The 19818-nt window shown below is 36.4% G+C and overlaps 1 protein-coding gene across 1 annotated transcript in view; it reads right to left on the reverse strand.

The window, feature by feature from the left end:
- EVC2 (EvC ciliary complex subunit 2) overlaps nucleotides 1–19818 on the reverse strand; it is a gene marked incomplete at both ends in the record, with an annotated part of 68094 nt that overhangs the window by 26126 nt on the left and 22150 nt on the right. Inside the window, 4 exons of the mRNA XM_084286538.1 lie at nucleotides 2968–3143; nucleotides 3542–3781; nucleotides 6461–6785; nucleotides 18176–18327. Coding sequence (XP_084142664.1) covers nucleotides 2968–3143; nucleotides 3542–3781; nucleotides 6461–6785; nucleotides 18176–18327 — 893 coding nt within the window. The remainder of the gene's footprint in view (nucleotides 1–2967; nucleotides 3144–3541; nucleotides 3782–6460; nucleotides 6786–18175; nucleotides 18328–19818) is intronic.

Consider the following 19818-nt stretch of genomic DNA (forward strand, 5'->3'; position numbering starts at 1 on the left):
AATGTGGTATCCAGATTCCACAGTTCACACCTCTCCATCTACTGCTCAAGCATCTGTGGGTATCTGAGTAGGCCACAAAATATCCCCTGCGTACTGAGAGTGCTGGAAAGAAACTCTGAGCTGCTTTATTACACAGTTACGTCAACCAGACAGGGTTTTCTTTTACAAAGGTTTCTTCCAACATCTGCTGATTTTTTCTGATCTTCTACAGAAGGCAGATTAAAATACCTCTCAGTAACTTGAGAGCATCATTCACAGATCTTCTGGCAAAGTCATTTTTGCCTTGAAAGCAAATAATTTCAGTGTTGTGTCCAAAAAAAACCCAACAATAACAGACTCAACAGCACCAAGTTTTCTATCTATATTTGTTAGCTCTAATACCTCCTTTCCGTCAAGCCTAAGGCAAAAGATTAGTGAATCAAAGGTAGATTTATTATAGTGAGAAAGTAAGGTAACGTAATAACCAAGATATTATTTTTAACACCTTCAGCCTGCCTTGTGTTGAAGAAATAAACTCAGCCTTGCTGTATCCAATTAAAATCCCTGTCTGGGGCAGTGAAAGGGGCTGCAATAGAAAAAGATGGATGTGTCAGAACCATCCCACAAATGAAAAATTTCAGAAGAGCCATGTTGATGATACTGAACTTCAGCTACTTCAGGATTTCACCCACTGGGCTGGCATATTGCCATCACAATTGAGGTGTCATCACAATAATTCAGGACAATAAACCCCTTATACAGAAAATAGCTAAAAAAGCTTTATACTGATGCATCACCACTGGATGCGTTCACTTTCTAACGCCTAGTTCCTGAAAGGTCCCGCAGGACAGATTGGAAAACTACTTTGGTTATATCAAGATCTGCACAAATGAAGAATATTCACAAGAATAAGAGACCAACATAAGATGTTTTGCTTTGATCTTTTATGTCAAAGATAATCAACTGCCTACTTTAACACAGTTCACAAGAAATGCTTGAGGCCTCATAAATATTACAATTTTCGGAGAAATTTATAAAGGAGCTTGAATTGTTCATAACTAGTGAATCAGCACAACTGGAGTAAGCTTTTTAGGAGACCAAAGAAGAAATTAAACTTCTCGTGAGAGTGCCGATACTCACTAAAGAACAATGCAACATGCTACAAATGCTGTAGTTTAAAAATGTCACGAACCTGGCACCTCTGGGTATACCCGGAAAAACATCAGGCTAAATATTGCCTCAAGTATCACCTTTTGACTCATTTATTTGTTAAGGGAAAACACAAAACCCCTAGCTAGACAACCCTACAAATCTATAATTACCATCTGAATTTTAGAACTTGCTTTCCTGTGTTTTGGCATTGCAGCTCAGACTTGCTTTCCAAACAGCACTGTGTACACACAGCCAGTCCTAACAAATGGGATATTTTATTTAACTGCTATCTTTAGAAAGCTCAGCTTGAAAACTGCGGCTGCCTTACTTCATTTAAAATCTTCACAAATCTCCCTGGAATTGTTTTGTCTTGGTTTCATTTTGCTTTTTATAACCTTTATTTCTGGCTATACACAATCTTTTTCATGTTAATTTTGAATTGCCTTTCTACCTGATGAATTCTAAACATCCTCTCTCCTTATTATTTATTTGCTGTTATATGTATTCCTCATTTCTGTTTACCTGTGGTATATTAGTTTCTCTTCTCAATATAAATAGCTCTGCATTTCTGCATGCCATTTTTGACTGTAAGTTTAAGAACCAATGTTACGCATAACAGACTAAGACAGACCTGTGTTTATATTTAGACAAGCAAATTCAATGCTAATATGAAACTTAAGAGGGTATTATGAATACAAATTTAAAGTACCAAACCATCAAACCAAAGTATATCTGCTCAAATTGTAATGCACCAAATTGTAAATATTCCCCAAATCAGTTCAGAGTTAAAAACTGAAATCTAAGCCTTCCTAGCACATACTTCCTCTGGGTTTATACAAGGATGTTTCAGTCTGCTTGTAGAAGAAAGTCTAGCAAATAATTTGTATTACTAGATTCTGGAGCTTTATAATCTCAACATCTAAAGAATAAATAATGTAACAGTTTGGCCAAAATTTGCCTGAATGGAATTCATGCCCTAGAAGGTATGGGAAGTTACAGGAAAATAAGTAGTTCTATACTCAAAAAATCAGATGGGATTTCTTCTCTACAAATGTCAACTACCGACATGTTTTCTTTGTCTGCAGAGTACTACCACTCTATAAAGTTTAAACAGAGAGTAATACAGAATTTATTTTTCGTCATGTTAACGATGCTTTAAGGGAGAAGAGGTTGATTGTTTTTGCAGAGGGTTTGGGTTATTTGTGTGCAAGCATCCCTCCCATTAAAATATATTTCTGGGGATGAGATCTACAAGGTCTTGAATTACTAATACTGGATATTTCCTCTCCATTCTGTTATTAATGTTTTTTGACTATTAAGTGCAGCAACAGGCATACAACTACTTTTTCAGCTTGAGAAGTCCCTGTTGTTCATTTCAATTATTTGATCCATGGATGCAGTGGTTGTACAGAAAAGAGTTTCTCGTTAAGGCTCTTCACATAGCGACATCTGTGAAAACATCTCAGAACATTTCTTATATAATCCAATTCTAAAAAGAAGCATGAACTGATGGAAAGGAACTCTCTGTGGAAGATGTGCCTAAATTGTATTTCCTATGCCAAGAGATTTATTTTTGTCTGAGCCACACAGCTGCAGATTTTAGCAAAACAGGCAAAGCAGTGCAAGCATACTGGAAGAACCTCTCTCTGATCAACAAAATCTTGAGGCTAAACTTAGAGTATGATTCCAACATGGCAGCAAACAGGAGAAATAAGAAGATTAGCAAGCAAAGGTTAAAAAAATAGGTAAATTAGGTTATCATATCAACAGATGCAATATTTGGTAATTTTTAAACTGACTATAAAACGGACTTAAAAAACCAGTTGAGATATTTACCTTTCCATCTTATTAATGAGCGCTGATATCTGAGTTGCTGCTGCATTTATAAGAGTAGAAGCTTGAGAATCCATTAACTGTACCGTACTTATAAGATACTCTCTGTAAGCAAATCTTCTATTCAGATGGTACTTCTTGCTAGCTTGCAAAAAATCCATTAACTCTTCAATGTCTTCCTACAGGAAGGAATGCAAACAAATATATCTAATTAGATGTAATATTAATTTCAACTAACACCTATGGTTATCAGGCCAAATTTGTTCATTAATAGCAAAAAGGTAAAAATCTCTTAAAGTTAAAAAAACAGTGAGCTTATATATATATATAAGCTCACTATATATATATATATGTAATATATATATTACAACATACGTAAGTTGTGTAGATATCTAAATGTCCATAATGATAGCTATATATTTTTGAACTTTATTCCTATGAAAATTAGTTATAACAAGTGCTAACATATGGATACCTTCTATATATGAGTGCAGATATTTCCCTGACACATTTCATAAAAGTTACTGTGGATTTGGATTCTGTCATTAAGTTAGGAATGAAGCTGTCATCCTATTACCTGTATTTTAGAGTAATCTTGCACTAATGTTTTAGCTGCTTCCAGTTTCAGTTCTCCCTTTAAGGTAGCATTTGTTATCTGTGTAAAAAAGATGTTATGGAGCTCCTTCCTCTGGGAAATAGCCAGCTGTCTATAAGCTTTTGCAAAATATTCCTCCTGCTTTACCAGAAGGAACCTCTTCAGGTGGTCCTGCTCCAGCCTGTGAAGTCTATCCAGAAGAGTTCTGTATTCAACAGCAGGCTGCAGAGAAGAGAAAAATAAATAAATCTGCAGTGATATTCAGTATTCAACATTTTTTAAAGTATCAGTGCTACTAGTTCATATGTATTTTATGCATACTCTGATTACTGTCATTAGAGGTTTGAATGCAGACTAATACTAAAACAATGTACGCTTCCCACATTTTTCATCTGTTGGAATTATGGGTTGCACAACAGTCAGTTTGTAATCCAGGTAACACTTCTGAGGCTTTGTGAAGTCTTTTTAGAATATACATGAAATAAATTTCTTGTGTTTCATCAATACTGAAATCATATTAAAATTGAATAGACTTCAAAAATTCAGAAAAAAAAAAAAACAAGAACAATAAGTATACATTTTGAAAACAATGTAAATTAGAAAAAATACTCTACTGCAAATCTTTAAAAGTTCTTATTATCAGTGACCTACTTTATCTATTGGTTTCTACAAATTAATCCAAGAGCACCACTTTAGAGTTACAACAATGGTGCAAAATTAAATAGCAATTAATTTAAAAGCCTCTTCACAAGAAATACTTTCTCATAGTTCTCTAGTAAGAACTATCATATTCATAGTTTTAATCTCAGATGGCATAAACTCATTTTAGAATCAAAAAATACATGTCCCAGAGAGCAAAGGATGTTTCTAATGTCAGCAGAGCTACTAAATGGTAGGCTTGTTGGTCTTGTTCTGAATTTTGTTCTATTTATATGGGGTGAACTGTCCTCTGCACTGAGCCCCCCCACAGGTCACATCTTTTTCCCAAGTGATGCATTGCAGGCAGCAAACAATGAATCCAAAAGGGTAGGGAATATACATTGTGTTTTAACTGAAAAGGGTGAACATGCTGCTGCTGCTGCAGCTGTTTTTTACTGTTGTTTTTCAGATGTCACCCACTGGCAGGAGCTCAAGCGTGAGCCATGCCTAGCTCTCCAGCATCTCCTTTTGGGCCAGGTTCCACAGGAAGTATTAAAACAAATTCCTTCATAGATCCTGGTGCTTTTTGCTACGTTCTCTCAGAAAGAATAATTACTATAACAGTTTTAGGGGAGAAAGGTGGATAACAGGACATAAGTAGATGAAAAATGCATGAGGACAAGAATTGGACTGGATTTAATTATTTCACTGATTGTTAATATTCAGGATTTCTAATATAAACCAGATTGAAACAATATCAAGTATATTTTGTGCAAAGAAAAACTGCTGGACTAAGAGCATATTTAGTGAGAGTTCACTGGAGTCACAATCTAAAATGAGCTGGAAACCCTAAAGAAGTTCAGCTGGCTTTCGTAAGTCCACCAGCTTTCTCCACATAACAGCCTGATAAATTAAAGTTCTTCCAGAGAACCTCACCATACTATAATACCTTTGACGGGTACCCTCAGCAAAACACTTTTCTCTAAACTATTCTTATGAATTGTCATGAAGTCCTTAAGAATTATAGGTACATGGTATGCAAATTATCAAGCATTTTTTACAGAATGCCAAAAACTTATGTCTACGATAACAGTATACATAAGAATGTGTAAGGAAATATACAGGTATAACAGAATCTATTCCAAACAAAGCTTATTTTGTCTCTATAACCCAAATGAATCAGACAGCTGGAAATTCAAAAGTGACACATCCAATACCCACGCATCCACTTGCACATCCAGAAACGAATCCCCACTGGTAAATAATGAACTGTACTATTTATTCCCATAAGTCATCCTAATAAACTGAGTTACAGACAAGCATGACACACTAACTTGGGTATGTTAGCACTTTAAGGTTACAGAGGTAGAATGTTCAAAACCTAGCAGAATTCCCTCCAGACACAAAGTGAAAAGGAAAAAGATCAGCCCATTTTATTGTAAAAAATTTATTATACTTGAAAGATGTCATTGAAGAACAGAGCATGATTTTGCAGATAGGATGCTGGACCAGAGGATGTTAAGACTTAGGCACTACTTCCAACTAATGACTACCTATGAAATCCCAGGCAATACTACCCATTCAGAAAGAGATCTTTGGATGAAAGGAACACACATAAGCATTAAGCTTTTACTTACGCAGAGCCTCTTAACTTGTAAAGAATTTTTTCTGTCGGAACACAACTTATCTCTCTGTTCCCCAGAGGCTATTTTCAAGAGAAGTCCACTACCTGCTTTGCATATAGACTGTTGTTTGTGCCTTCACTTGGTCTGGAAGAAATCAGCCTTTCATGGAGCTTATATTTATATTCTTATTTTGAATGAAACTAAAATTTTGGAGAATTTTTACCTAGATTGTTAAGGTGTATGATGCAGATAAGGTTTATGATTCTGCTCTGAATGTGCAATATACTTTACACAGTGTCTGACTGGAGCTCTTTGGAATTGCTACCATACAAAATAACAAATAATAATACACTACTTTGCAAGGGGGCTAGAAGTGACTATGCAATAAATAAATAAATACAAATCAGGGTAACAGTAGCCTTTTGTTTTCAAGTGTCATTGATACTCTTGATATAATTTCATTTTCCTGGAAAATTAAAACACACAGAAAATGTCTATTCAATCACTCTATTTATCAAATCTGATTTTCTGAACATTTTTAAATTGTCTTAGTCTTCTAAGAGAACAACTCAGCCATCCTAGTCTAAAAGAGAAACCACCTACATAAAACCACATCATGCAAAGTATCTTGATTTACCTTTTCATTCACTTTCTTCATTAATTCTTCAGCTTCTTCATTTGCAGCTCTCTCTTTTTGGCGTTGAGCCTCCATTTTCTTCCTAGTTTCCAGATTACATTCAGCTGTGAAAGCCACAACCTTTCTTTCATATTCTTCCTGTATCTCCTTCTCCATTGCTAGAAACTGTTTTTTAAAAATTGAATTCATCCTCTTCTCCACATGAGGAAAGAGGCTGTGACTTAAGACCATGTTCTTCATCATGATAGCAATCACTTCTTTACATATTTGCATTCGATATGCCTCCAAATCAGCATCTGCCCGAGTCAGGCTGGCAACCTCCAAGCTGTAGAAAGGCAATGGGGATTGTTTAAAATCTCAGACAGGTAATTTCTACCATAAAACTAGGATAAAATAAGTCTAGAGACTTATTCAATGCTGTGTAACTGAGAATGGCAGTCAGACAAGTGCAGAAATATCTCAGCACATGAGTTTACTAATCTTGATAGTAATCATTCATTTAAAAGTAGAGTGAACTGATTCCTAGTAAAGTAGCTTTAATGATGTATGTATGTATACATACACTCCTGGTTTAGACTGAAAAAGGAAAAGCTTTACTTTAGAATACAAGACTTTCTCTCAATTTAGAAGCAAACAAAAACCTCCAACAAAAAATAAACTTATGTTGGGAAGCACACACTGCAGATGAAGTATTTGAATGGACTATAAATTTTGCTGACTCTGTAAAACAGTTCTAAACTCACTGACCCATCCATATTAATGCATTACTGGTTTGTGTTCTCCTTTGGTATATTTCCTTCCCTGCAGGGAAGAGGGGAAAGTGTTTTGATTGTGTGCTGATATAAACAAATTAAAGAAGCTGAAAAAGCTGATCTCTCATTAAGAGTAACAGAGTCCTAGAAAGACCATTTTTTTTTTCTTATTAAACAAAATGCAGTAAATGAACACAATCTCACTTATCTTTATTTAAATAGGAATGACACTCTCATTTCATAAAATACTTATTTATTGTAATTTCTGTAGCTTTGCCTACACTTGATTCAGTCAGTATTGGAGAGCTAGACAGTTTTTGCCCTCATATGCCACCTCATATGAACACACAGCACTCTTGCTTCTGTGTGTAGATTAAGTACACAGTAATTTTGGGGGACCTAAAAAATACACTATTAAAAACTTAAATCCATTCTTTTTTTCTTCAGTTAGGTTAAATAATTGATTTATTCTGCACCCAGACTAAATTTCAAATCTCACTTTTTTGTTAATTTTTCCTTATCTAAGAAAATTAAGTTTAACTGAAAGTCAGTGATATACTATTACTACCCCTCTGTTAAACACGAGAGATTTATTTTTCCCATTCAGAAATCAATATGATGTAATTAAGTTACTTTCTTACCATGACTCAAATTCTCTCCAAGTATTTAAGAGGTAACAGATTAAGTTTTGTTAGTTAATCATAAAGAAGCAGAGAGATATTTCTGTTGCAGTCTCTCAGAAGCCCAGCAGCACACTGGTGATGCCCATACTTTTCTTGCTGATCACCTGCAGGGCTCCCTCTTGCATCTGCAAAAGTAATAGTGGAACAGAGGTCCTTTCCTCCTGATTTTTTCTCCTATATAGGAACAGGAATCAGACACCTGTGCCTGAAACAGTTTGTGCCTGAAACATCCTTCACAGTAATTTGAAGATCCTGTAAGAGCTAATATTTTCTGCAACACCCCCAAGAAAACACAACAATCCAGCTTCTATGTGCAGCATGCAGGTGGATACTGCAGAAGAGCATCTGCAGGTACACAGCCTTCTTGGGGGGTGGTAGAGGACTGGCATAGCTACACCCACACTGACCATGGTCAAGTCCCCCAGGACACTGACACGCTCCTTCTCCTTGGGGAGAGTCCTTCTTGCTCCAGCACAGTGGAAAAGCCACAGAGGACAAATGATGGCAGGGTCAAGGAACAGGATGCCAAAGCAACAAAGCAAGCACTTCAAATTGGCAGCACAGGTATGTATTTCTGTCTCAGTCTTCTCTGTTTACAGAAGACCTAGGACACTTGCTGACGTAACCAGCTAGTGCTAAGCTGTTTACCTAAGACAAGTTTTACTTACCAACTTTTAAAAAGTAAGTATATCAGTTTCATGCAAATGTACTTAAATAAAAAGGATCCAAAAAGCGGGATCTATGCTATAACATTTCCCTAATGACTGTCCCAATTAATTATTAGGCTGTAAAATTCAAGCTACTGGAGTTATATCTCTGAATTCCTGTTTCAAGTCTAGTAGCTCTGTTTTAACTGAAACATATCATCTGTCTTCTGCAAGAAATAGCACATCTAGGTTTTCAAGCATTCCCTAATAGAGAACCAAAAAATATTTCACTTTCTAATTCCTTTAAGGCCTAAGAATGGTCGCCTTATCCTCAGCTTGAATTTGACTAGTTTCTGCTTCCAACTATCTTTGCCTGCTGGAATTCCAAATTCATCAGTCACTATTTTTCTCTTCATTTGTGCACTGATATATGGTGCTCACAGTACTCCATAACCCTTTCTTATTGAAGTGTGAAAGACTGAATATTCCTTAACTCTCTCGCTGGAAGGCAACACCCTGCAGTTCCACGGTGTTGATACACGGCTGGTAACACAACATTCATTTCTTAACCCATACGTAAGATTTTTTTCACCATGCTTGGAATAAAAAATTAAACCATTCCTCATCCACCTCCTTACTAGTTTTATGGTCTTCTTCAGCACTGACAAGAACAAAAACCAAAACCAAACACCATCACAATATTTTCTGTTGTTATCTTTCCCTGAGTCTTCCCATGGCACTTTCTTCTTTTCCCTGTGAATCGTTACAGATTAGACCTGATTTCATTCCAAGCAAGATTTCCATGATCCTTTCTGTCTACAGAAAGAACTATGGTGCCCAAGTAATTCTGTTCCTCAAGATCATGATGCCAAAAGCAGAACGAGCAATAGGTACCTGGGCACCTGGCACTTGCCTGTCATCAAGAGTGTGATGAGGCTTTTAAAATCATGGGTGTATTTAATCTGTAATTCTCACCCTTCATTTCCCTGGCAGCAAATCTGTGAAGAAGAAAACGAAGCAGAGGAAGCACATGAACAGTTCCACCAATCCAAGGTTAATAACACAGAAAAAAAGTAATTAGAAGCCATACTTCTCCCATGTCACATCCTGGCATACAGCAGTTTTTTTTTTCAGTGGAAGATGAAGAAAGGCTGTGTCTATAAAAACTTGGAATCTACCTTACAAGTGATGTGCTCTGCTTCTGGTTTGCTTCCTCCACAGTAGGCTGAAGGAAAGCCTACCACATGTGCACCTTACCTCAAACTCTCACACCAAATGAGATATGTGTCAAGTATTGAGGGCAGCCCTGATCCTTAGCAAGCTGCATCAATATAGTCTTGGAGTCTAAGACATCAACATGCAGTCTTTGACCTACTTCTTTCAATTTTTGACACTAACAGCCAGTAAAAAACAGGAATCTTCTACATACAATAAAACAAATGTTTTCAGACACAAGTCTCCCAGCAGAACAATGCTTACAATCATCCAGATTAAATGTGCAATAGTGACTCATAGGAAAAAAAAAAAAATATCATAACCTGACACTGTGCATCCCGAGACCAAGGTAGATTTAATAAGTTGCTTTAAATGATCTGCACTCTTCCTGTTACAGCAATTCATGCTTAAAAGTTCTTGTATCTCTTCCTAAGCATATTCAACATAATAGTAACATGAAAGCCAACAAAGTACAGTTAGCAGATGGCGATCTATTGATGAAACAGATCAAAGCTTCTTTTGGGCAAAGCATGCAGAGAAAGGATAAGGACAGGACAGCAGGTACATAATACAAAAGGGGAGTGGAAATGAGAAGCAAACAGACATAGAAAATGAATCTGCAAACAGCAAGTGTAAAGATTTTTCACTCACTTGAAGAAGAAGAGTGTTTAAAGATCTGTCAGAGAAGATCTGGGAGGTGAGAATCCCAGATGCCAAACAGAGAAGCAGAGAGAGTGTCTGAACATCTGATGTCTTCCACAGACCTAATGAAAGAATACAGGAAAGCAACTAGAGTCAGGGAAGAAACAAGAATAGTTAATTAAAACAAACAAACAAACAAAAAAAAATAAATAAAGGAAAAGTTTTAACTCACTACAAAATAATTATGTCTAAGTTTTATTACCCAAATTAGAGTCCCTGAGAGGGAATTTTAAAACAGGAGAATTAATAGCTGATGAATGGCACAGTCCTAAAATGAATTAAGTCCTTTTGGACACATTTTTAAATGTCTGAAGAGCTCATGAAAGTAAGAAACTACTGGGACACAATTTTCTGAATTGTAAAAGGAAAAGAAGCATCAAGCAATTTCCCCTTCAGTGATATTTTTCACCAGAACAAATCCTTCACTTTTTGAAAACTCATCTCTCATCTAGAAGTGGTACTCAATTAGTAACATACTACAACAGCATCCTGAGACTGGAGCCCCGTGGTGGTGGTTTCTGTAAAGGCCTCCCTTCATGGTATGTGATGTTCCCAAAGAGCATGCAATTTAAAGCCATTTGTAGATGGTTTGTGGCTCCACCATGCTGCACACATCACTGAAGCCATGAGCTGGGGTACCATGGCGTGATGGCCCCATCAGCTCCTGCTGGGGAGAGGAAGGCATTGGGGAAACAAAGCCCGTCCAGCTAGAGGGCACACTCTGAGGCCTGCATGTGGCACCGCACCCGCAGGCACAATGTCAGAGGGCAAGCTGTGGCATGGAAGGGAAGAGGAAGACAAGAAAGAATGTTGTGGTCCATGTTGCCTTGTTACACTTCACAGAAGTGAAAATGGATAGGGAGAAACCCCTCTGGGGTCAGACAGGAAAATCACACAGCTGTGACTTCAAACAGCATCTTCTATTGCTGGCTTTAGTAACTGTAAGCAGAAAAAGCCAATTCCAGTATAATGGGCATCAAAGGCATTCAGCTGCAGATGTGGTTTGTTTCCTAAATCATCCATTTATTGATGGATTAATAATACAGTAAGTTGTGTTGTGTTGTTTTGTTTTTTTAAACAGGGGAACACTTTTATTACAAAAGCTCATGACTATATTTGAGATTTCCAACCCCCTAGAGTCAGACTATGAAGCATAGCAATGCTAATATTTTACAGAATCCTGGTTCTAAAACAGAAAGAAAGAGAAGAACAAAAATTAATCTCCTGGTGACCCTCTTGTGCTTTAAACACCACAGGAAATTGCATAACAACAAACACTGATCAACTACTGACACTATTATTTCATTCATTTCAGTGAACATAAAATTGCTGTATTGATGTGGCCCATTTGTGGTGGCATAGCTTGCTCCTTTCAGCCTCTCCCTTCCCTTCTTCCTCACTCTGCTCATGCTTTCCAGCTGGTTCGAGTCACAAAAGAAACCGCAAACACTCTGGAGCAGGCATCTTACCTACACTGCACCATGATGAGGTGAAAATCTCTGCGAGAAACTAAAACTGCACTGCAGTAGAGGCAGATCTAAAGACATGAGGTCTAAATGGCCACCAACAGCTACCAAATGCCCAGAGCCAAATCTTCAGCCCTCCCGTGCTGGAGCAGGGTGTATTGCCTTGCCCATCTGCATCAGAGGACATCAGAAGATGTTTTGTGCTACACCAGTAGCAGTAATGGCCTGCAGCCAGCTTTGAACTGGGAGAGTTCATCCAGTCCTATTACACTTTACACAACTAAGCATAAACTCAGCACCTGAAATGTGAGCCTACAGAGAACACAGGACATCTCGTAAATAAATCAAATAGTTAAGGGACATGACTATTATCTAAGGATATATTCCCATGGATGAGTCATAGATTAAGTTTAGCTTTCCTAAAAAAGACTACATGCTGACAAACATAGAAATAAGATTGTCATGGTAGATAGATACAGATTTAAGGAAAAATAAAAAAGATGATAAGTTGAGCTGAGAGATCACTGTTTCTTCTTCAGAGAAAACTGACTCATGAAAAATTGCTGAACATGTAAGTAACAGATTTGGCAGCATTTTCATCATCAGATTCTTTCAAGTTGCCACAGCAAGAGACCAGAGGTATTTCAATTCTTAAATTCTTTCTTTGCTTCCTCTACCTTATGAGCTACTTCCTATTACCTATCAAGCATTTGTGTTTCTCTGATGGGGGAAAAAAAAAAAAAAAAGATACTTTATGCATTTGTCAAGTTTATAACAGCACTTATAACACAGAACTACAAATGCAGGTTCTGGGGTTCATTCCATGTGTAGGTGCTTTATCTTACCGTTACATTTACGTGATTATTATTTATTTTTATATTCCTGCATTGTACACATTACACAAAAATAGAGCTCCCTCCAAAAATTCTAAAATTTCTGTTATACATTTTAAAAGTTATGAAGCACAGAAATTTAGCATCTCCATTTTTTGCATTAACAATACAATTATTTGTCACCATTTTCTATGGAGGAATATTCTTGTCTAGCTGCTATGACAATGTGATCTTTTTCTTCTTACCTTTCATTTGAATTCAGGTTTAAAAAACAAACAACAAAAACACATTGACTCTATAACAAATTAAACTGAGATGTATGGCAAAAAATTTACATTTAGAAAGAAAAGGTGATCTTCTAATATGGTAGTAAATTGTTTTTGACTTTTCTGTCAAGGATCCCTGGAAACATTTTGATCTTGTTCTCTAGTACATTGGCCTCGATGCCCTCTACCATCAGAAAAAAATAAGCTTCAGTGAATCCATATTACTTAGTGATCTGCCAAAATAATTGGCAGAGTTTATTGTGTATCAGCAATGAGGTTCAAGTTCAGCCAGAAATTCAGCTAGAGCTTTGCAAAATTCAAGTAAGCTGAGTTGTACAAAATGAAGATGAAAAAGAAAAGCTGTAGCAGTGGAAAGACATTTAAAGAAATAAAGTTGACTTTAAAATAGCTGTACCTTTTAATACTATGAGCATGGTCAGACTTCATCACATCGGACACAAAGCCAAACTGCTCAGCTATCTTCACACACTGTTCCAGATACACAGTAAAAGAGACCTACAACATTTTGCAACATGTGCTTCTACTGCTTGCAACATTTGCATCTAGTGCTTATGTTAAATATTCAAATCATATAGCTTCTTCTCATTAGCATTCATTGCCAATGGGCCAATATTAGGGAATATACACAGTAAGGAACCTACTGAGAATAGAAGCCAAACTATTTTGCTGCATAATGTGCATCAAGGATATGACTTACTAAGACTAAACTCACAGAAGAAGTAACTAAGAAGCTTTCTTATGAAATATTAAAAGTATGTTTTGTTCTCTAGCCAATTCTCCTGACATTGCAAACTGTCTACTCTCCAAAGATGTCCCTGTCCATAAATATTGAACACATGCTCCTAATGTATTTGCTAAACAATTTGGCACTGGCACTTCTTAAAAGACATTAACTAGCTATGAAGAGGACAAAAAATTCTGTGGCTCTTACTTTTCTGAGTAGTTTTCTCACTTGTGTCTGGACAATGGAACAAAACATCAGAATGATTACACCGGTTTACTATCACAGTGTAATTCAAAATGAATATATCAGTTACGTTGGCAAGTGTGTGTGTTCACCATGCAGAGAAAACGACACACAGCTACACTGAAGGAATTATCAAACTATAATATACTTGCTGAATTAAAATATAAGCAAGATTTTGTTGGTTGAAATACCTGAAGCATCAACCCATCTCTAACAAAAGCCCATACACTTTTGCCTCCCTAAATAAAAAAAAAAAAAAAAGCAGGATTATGACGTTGAAATTCATATTCAGTATACACATGACATGAAAACACTGTGTTCAAAATACAAGCTCAGTTCTTAGTATATTGCCACTCCTGCAAGACAAATCAATCCTCATCCCTTTATTCCTTACAGAACCATTCTGCTGGGTAACGCTAAATGCAAATAAATAAATAAATAAATAAATAATGCAATGTTGTTGAAAAAATGATTGTGTGACCACAATCAGTATAACTATAACATTTCATTCCATCACAGAGTCCATTCTAATTGACTGCAATTATCTATTAATAAGTTACAAATGCACATTCTTTCTCTTGCCAGTATGTTTTGCAAAGCACTATCCTTAAAACAGATAATTCAGTAAAAATAAGGATTATTCTATTCTGTTTTTAGCACAGTTTGTTGTCAGAGAAGCCCCTAAGGCAATGGTACAGTATTTTATCTTTGTCTTTCGAATCTGCTAAAAGCCTGGATAATGTACAACAGTTTATATATTAAAAGACTAAGATGAAAACCTTTAAGGAATATAGATCTGAAACTAAAGGACTGTCTTCCCCAGCTTATGTAAAGAATATGGAACAAAAATTAAAAGACAGGGCTTAGTATCATAAAAGAGTGCTTACAGTGAGATAGAAAACAAGGTTTATATTCTAGCTGTTGAAAAATGCAGGAACAATATCACAAATACCTAATATAGGCATTAAGTTAATGCCTTTTAGACCCACCACCCTGCAAGACTGGGATTTGTCTCACTTACCTCCAGACTCCTATATCTGGGTTAATCAGCCCAGGCTCCAGGTTTTAGAATCAGTGGGCACAGCATTCATATGACTAATTTCTAGATGTCTACTTTAGGTTAAGAGGAGTTATACTCTAGAAGTGCTCTTTTTCACCACTGTGTAAAAATGGGAACTCAGGATAAGTTAGTGTAGAAGTTTCCATCACAGAGATCCTCATTTGGCCAGATAAACCGTGCCACCAGAAAGAGAAGAAAAGAACAGGCATGCAGTAATTTAATACCCATGAGTGCCAATGAATGGTCATTTCATCTGTGTGTCATCTACTAATAGTAAATGAACCAGAAAAAAAAAATACATGAAAAAAATACAGAAAAAAAAAGATACATGAAAGAAGATTTAGAATAATGTAAATATCAATGGCTACTTCCTAATCCCTAACAGAGGATGATCTGAGCCCTTCACAGAAACATCTATAACCCTTTCAATCCTCTTTTTAAAGGAGAGCAATTCTGGATGTTTTTGTGGTCCATCTATCATTCTCATCCCAGAAAAAATCAAAAGATAACTCAAAAGCTGAAGAAGATTAGCAACTGTTTGCTAACAAGCATTTATTTGCTGTGATGCTCTACCTCCTTACAAAAGCATGAACAAATTGAAGACTATCAAAGTTTTCTCTTGAAAAAAGCAACTTGCCCAAAATAGAGTAAATTTGTTTCACCCGCTGTCAACACTGATGCTGCTTTTTCTGTCTCTCATTCCTGATGGAGAAGGGGCTTAAGCGGGTGATTTCATTTCTCTAACTAAGACACTTTCAGACATTCCTACTTGCCTAACCACCAAATTTTGAAATGATCAGATAGTTAGTTACACAAAGAGACTGATAACTCAAATGCAAAGATTTTGAGCAAAAAGTTGGACATCTGCACTAAATCAACAGTCCACCAGAATGTCTACCAGAGGAGAATTCTTCTACAAAAAGATGTTGTCTTCCACATGCAGAATATAAAACCACACTGAAAAATCCTACAAGCTCTTTCTGCTTCCTATGATCAGTGAAATCCTGAGCAAGTTCCTAGCCTTTTAACTATTTACATTGATTTTAAATTGGACGAAAATATTCAACAGAAATACAGGTGCTCTTCAATCCAATAATGTGGAATAGTGGTTTCAGTGGAGACCGTACACAATGATTAAAATAAGCTGATGGCCACTGTAGTGTTTTACAGTCACAGCCCACTGCATGATAAAATCACAGTATACTCTAATCTTTACTGATGACTTTTCAGTTGCTGATAAGCTGTATTTTCCCAAAAGAGACACAGATGAATCCAGGTGCCATAAGACAGATAAATTCCCAAAATGGGTCTAGTGAGCATATCTACAGTTATTCACGTAGGATGCTGTAATGAGATGAAAGCATTCCTTTCCATTCCAGCTATTTCAGACCATACCAGCTTTTTTATCTAATATTTTACACTATAGCTGAGAAAATCCTTTTATTTTCTTGAACATTCAAAGAGACAAGACAATCTCTGCATTTCTGCTTTCAGGAGAACTGCCAACTCAAGCAGTTTTGAGGCCATTTTTGAGGCAGTATTTTCAATTTTGCATAAGTGACTTTGTAACTTATATCCTACTAGATACCTTTGCTGCCTTCAATGAGGAATGCTTCAAACAAGTGCCTGTTTTGGGGTCAGACCTGACTCCATACAGTTGCAAGGACTTCCTGCAAGTACTCCAATCACATAACAAGCATTGGCTGTACATGAAGTCCACTTGCGTTCTAAAATGACTTCCTCTATTACAATGGAAAATCAGTTAAATCAGTTACAAAATTCCAAACTGTTATCTAAAGGAAAGTGTTGGAATGAGAAGCAGATAAATGAAGTGCTTCGATTAAAAAAATAAAAAGATGAAAAAAAGGATATGGAAGGGAGAAAACAGGAACTGTGGGGAAAGGAGCGGAAACAAGAGAGGCGTTTGCATTAACTGCACAAGAATATTAAAAAAACACAGCCCCAGGACATATACTCAAACTAAGAAATGAATCCCATTTTAAGGGTTTAGCTATATGAATAATCCAGTTATTCAAATAGTACTTCTCAAGGGCTTGCAAGAACACTTACCTTTCTAAACTACAATGTATCTCAAAACAGTCCAGTATTTTTGTTAAAATTTGCAAGATATTCACTATCTCTAATATAAAATAATACTGAAATGAGTTTTAAAAAAAAATGTTTGATCCTCTTCTTTTTAACATTCACATAACAATTTCTAGGATAAGTCTTAAAAACCTGCACTGCCGTACAGTTATAAAAGCAAAGACCAATGTGCAATTCACAGAGATAAGCATCCCAATGAAATGCAGGAAATAATAATGCTGTTAGTTACCTTTTAACAAAGAAAATTACTTCCATGATCCCTTAACTTTTCCTTTTTGGCTTCTGCAGATTTTATAGTTGCATAATATTGCCTGTAACCTGACTTGCCAGGAGCTAACTATAAGACTGAACAAACAAAATCTCTGTCCTCACATCACACCTTTTTTTTCCAGTTCTGCTGAAGAACAGATGCCCTTTATTAGCTGCATGTTTCTGTCTAACAACCCTGACTGGCCTTTCTACAAAACCAGGAGTTTCTCCGCTCTACCCAGTGGTCCTGCTGATCCAATCTATATGGTATCTTTCTGTTAGCACTAGAAACTGTCACTGCTTAGACTCTGATCCAGGTGTTTCCAAAATACACTGCTACACAGAAATGCCGGCACCCAGAAGGGGTGTGCTAGGATAAAAGCCACAGTTCTGAAAGCAGAACTGTGTTCAGCAATAGTAGAATATACCCTTTCAACATCTTCTTATACACAGAAGTTTTTCCTCACTTAATGAACCATAGGGAAGCAAAAACAGATGTTCATTTGAATTGGAAAACTTGCATGCTATCTAGAGCTGTGACTTCGATAAGTGAAGCAATGTAAATTATGACAATTTTCAGTTCCCACAGATGGCTATCTTAATACATTTCAAAAACCTAAGGTAACATAGTCGTACGTGCAAATAGACACTACAAAAATAACAATTAAAGGGTAGATAGTCAAAACATATTGAAAGATTTAGATGATGGTAAATGTGATTAATGTGATATAACAGCAGGAATTCTTACTCTTCTAAAGCCTGAAGCATATTCCTCGATTCTTCAAATGTCAGTATATCAATTACTTGGTCGTTCATAATTACATCTTCACTAAAGAGATCACCTGAACTGAACTGAGAATGCTCCAGTTTGTGATTTTGACTGAGTTCATGTTGTATCTCCTAAAAAAAAAAAGAAGAAAAAATTAAGCTTCAGATTATTAAAAAAAATACAGTGAAGCTGATGTCATTTTATTGCAGGTAATCACAAGTTACCAGAAAGACTCCCACTTATCATCACATTGTACAGCTGGAAATGGTATAGAGCAATTGTGTAGTTCAAATACATATTTAGGATCAAGTGTAACACTTTTGTCTCAGGCTGCACTTTTTTCTATATAACTGATCAGGAGTACAAATGAAGAAATTCATGCAAAAGATAGCAGACTTTACATTGACATTAGTAGGCTTGCAAAAGCCTTCCAAGGAGGTTATTTTCTACTATAAACTTTCTAGTAAAATTTTAAAGAAATTTCTATGGTATACACATTACGTATGGCAAAATTATACTACTAGACAGTTCACAGGTCGGTGAGGCTCCCTTGAGATGAGCTACGAAAATCACCATACAAAAAATTGCTGTAAGTAGCTCGTGCTAGGACTGAATTGGTCGTTTTTTTTTTTTTTTTTTTTTTTTAATAGCAATGTTATCTGAGGTTTTTCTGTTTAAAAAAAAAAAAAAAAAAAAAAAAAAAAAAGCAGCCCTTTAAATGGGAAGGGATTATTTCTTCAGGCCTAAAAGAAATAAAAATTGTTAACGTAGTAATTTTCAACCAGAGAGAGTAAGGCTGGAAGCACTTTCTGAGCTCATCTGGTCCATCCACTGGCCTGAGACTAGATCCCCTCTGCATAATGAGATCCCTCTGCATAATGAGACAAATTTACCTATCATTAGATAGAAAATTTAATGCAAATCTATTAAAAACAACAACAAAAACACAATAAAACCTTCTTTTGTCATTTGTCAGAAATTATAGAAAAGATAAAATAAGTTGTTCACAGAATTTAAATCACAAAGAAAATACATCTTTTTCCCTCACTTTTTGCTGCTTCAGTAGAGCATATACAGATGACTTAGCACATGCACTGTCTTCAAATCTATCAAACATTGTGAAGTTACATCTGACACAGCATTTTTACCTAGAGATAGGAAACCAATACTCGTAATTGCATAAAGCAAACTGTACACATCTAGTCCTGAAACAAATTATTTCCAGCAAGACCACCCAAGCCTCTGAAATGTGCTATGCCCCTCTACAACTCTCCCCAGATTGCCTGCCTCAAGCAGAGCAATATGTGGAAGCTGAGGTCTCCAAGCAGAGTGCTACTTCTGGGTACGTGCTTCTCAGTACATTTGTCCTCTACGCAAGAGCACTCCAACTGCTATGCAGAAAAGCAGAGCACTACAAGTGCATTGCCCTCCCTGGACTGCCTCCACACATGCCACAGCACAGCAGTGTCCCTGAGAAACACATCTAATGGGTTTCTTTGTTTTGAAGCCGGTTGGCATAGGAAGAATAAAACCCCAAAGTGCTCTCCAGGCAGCCACATAAATGTGCCTACAGAAATGCTTCAACCAAATCTTTAAACTTGCTGTGGAATTTTTCTGAAACC

Source organism: Netta rufina (assembly GCF_964035555.1).
Source record: "Netta rufina genome assembly, chromosome: 4".
In the NCBI taxonomy this organism is placed as follows: Eukaryota; Metazoa; Chordata; class Aves; order Anseriformes; family Anatidae; genus Netta; species Netta rufina.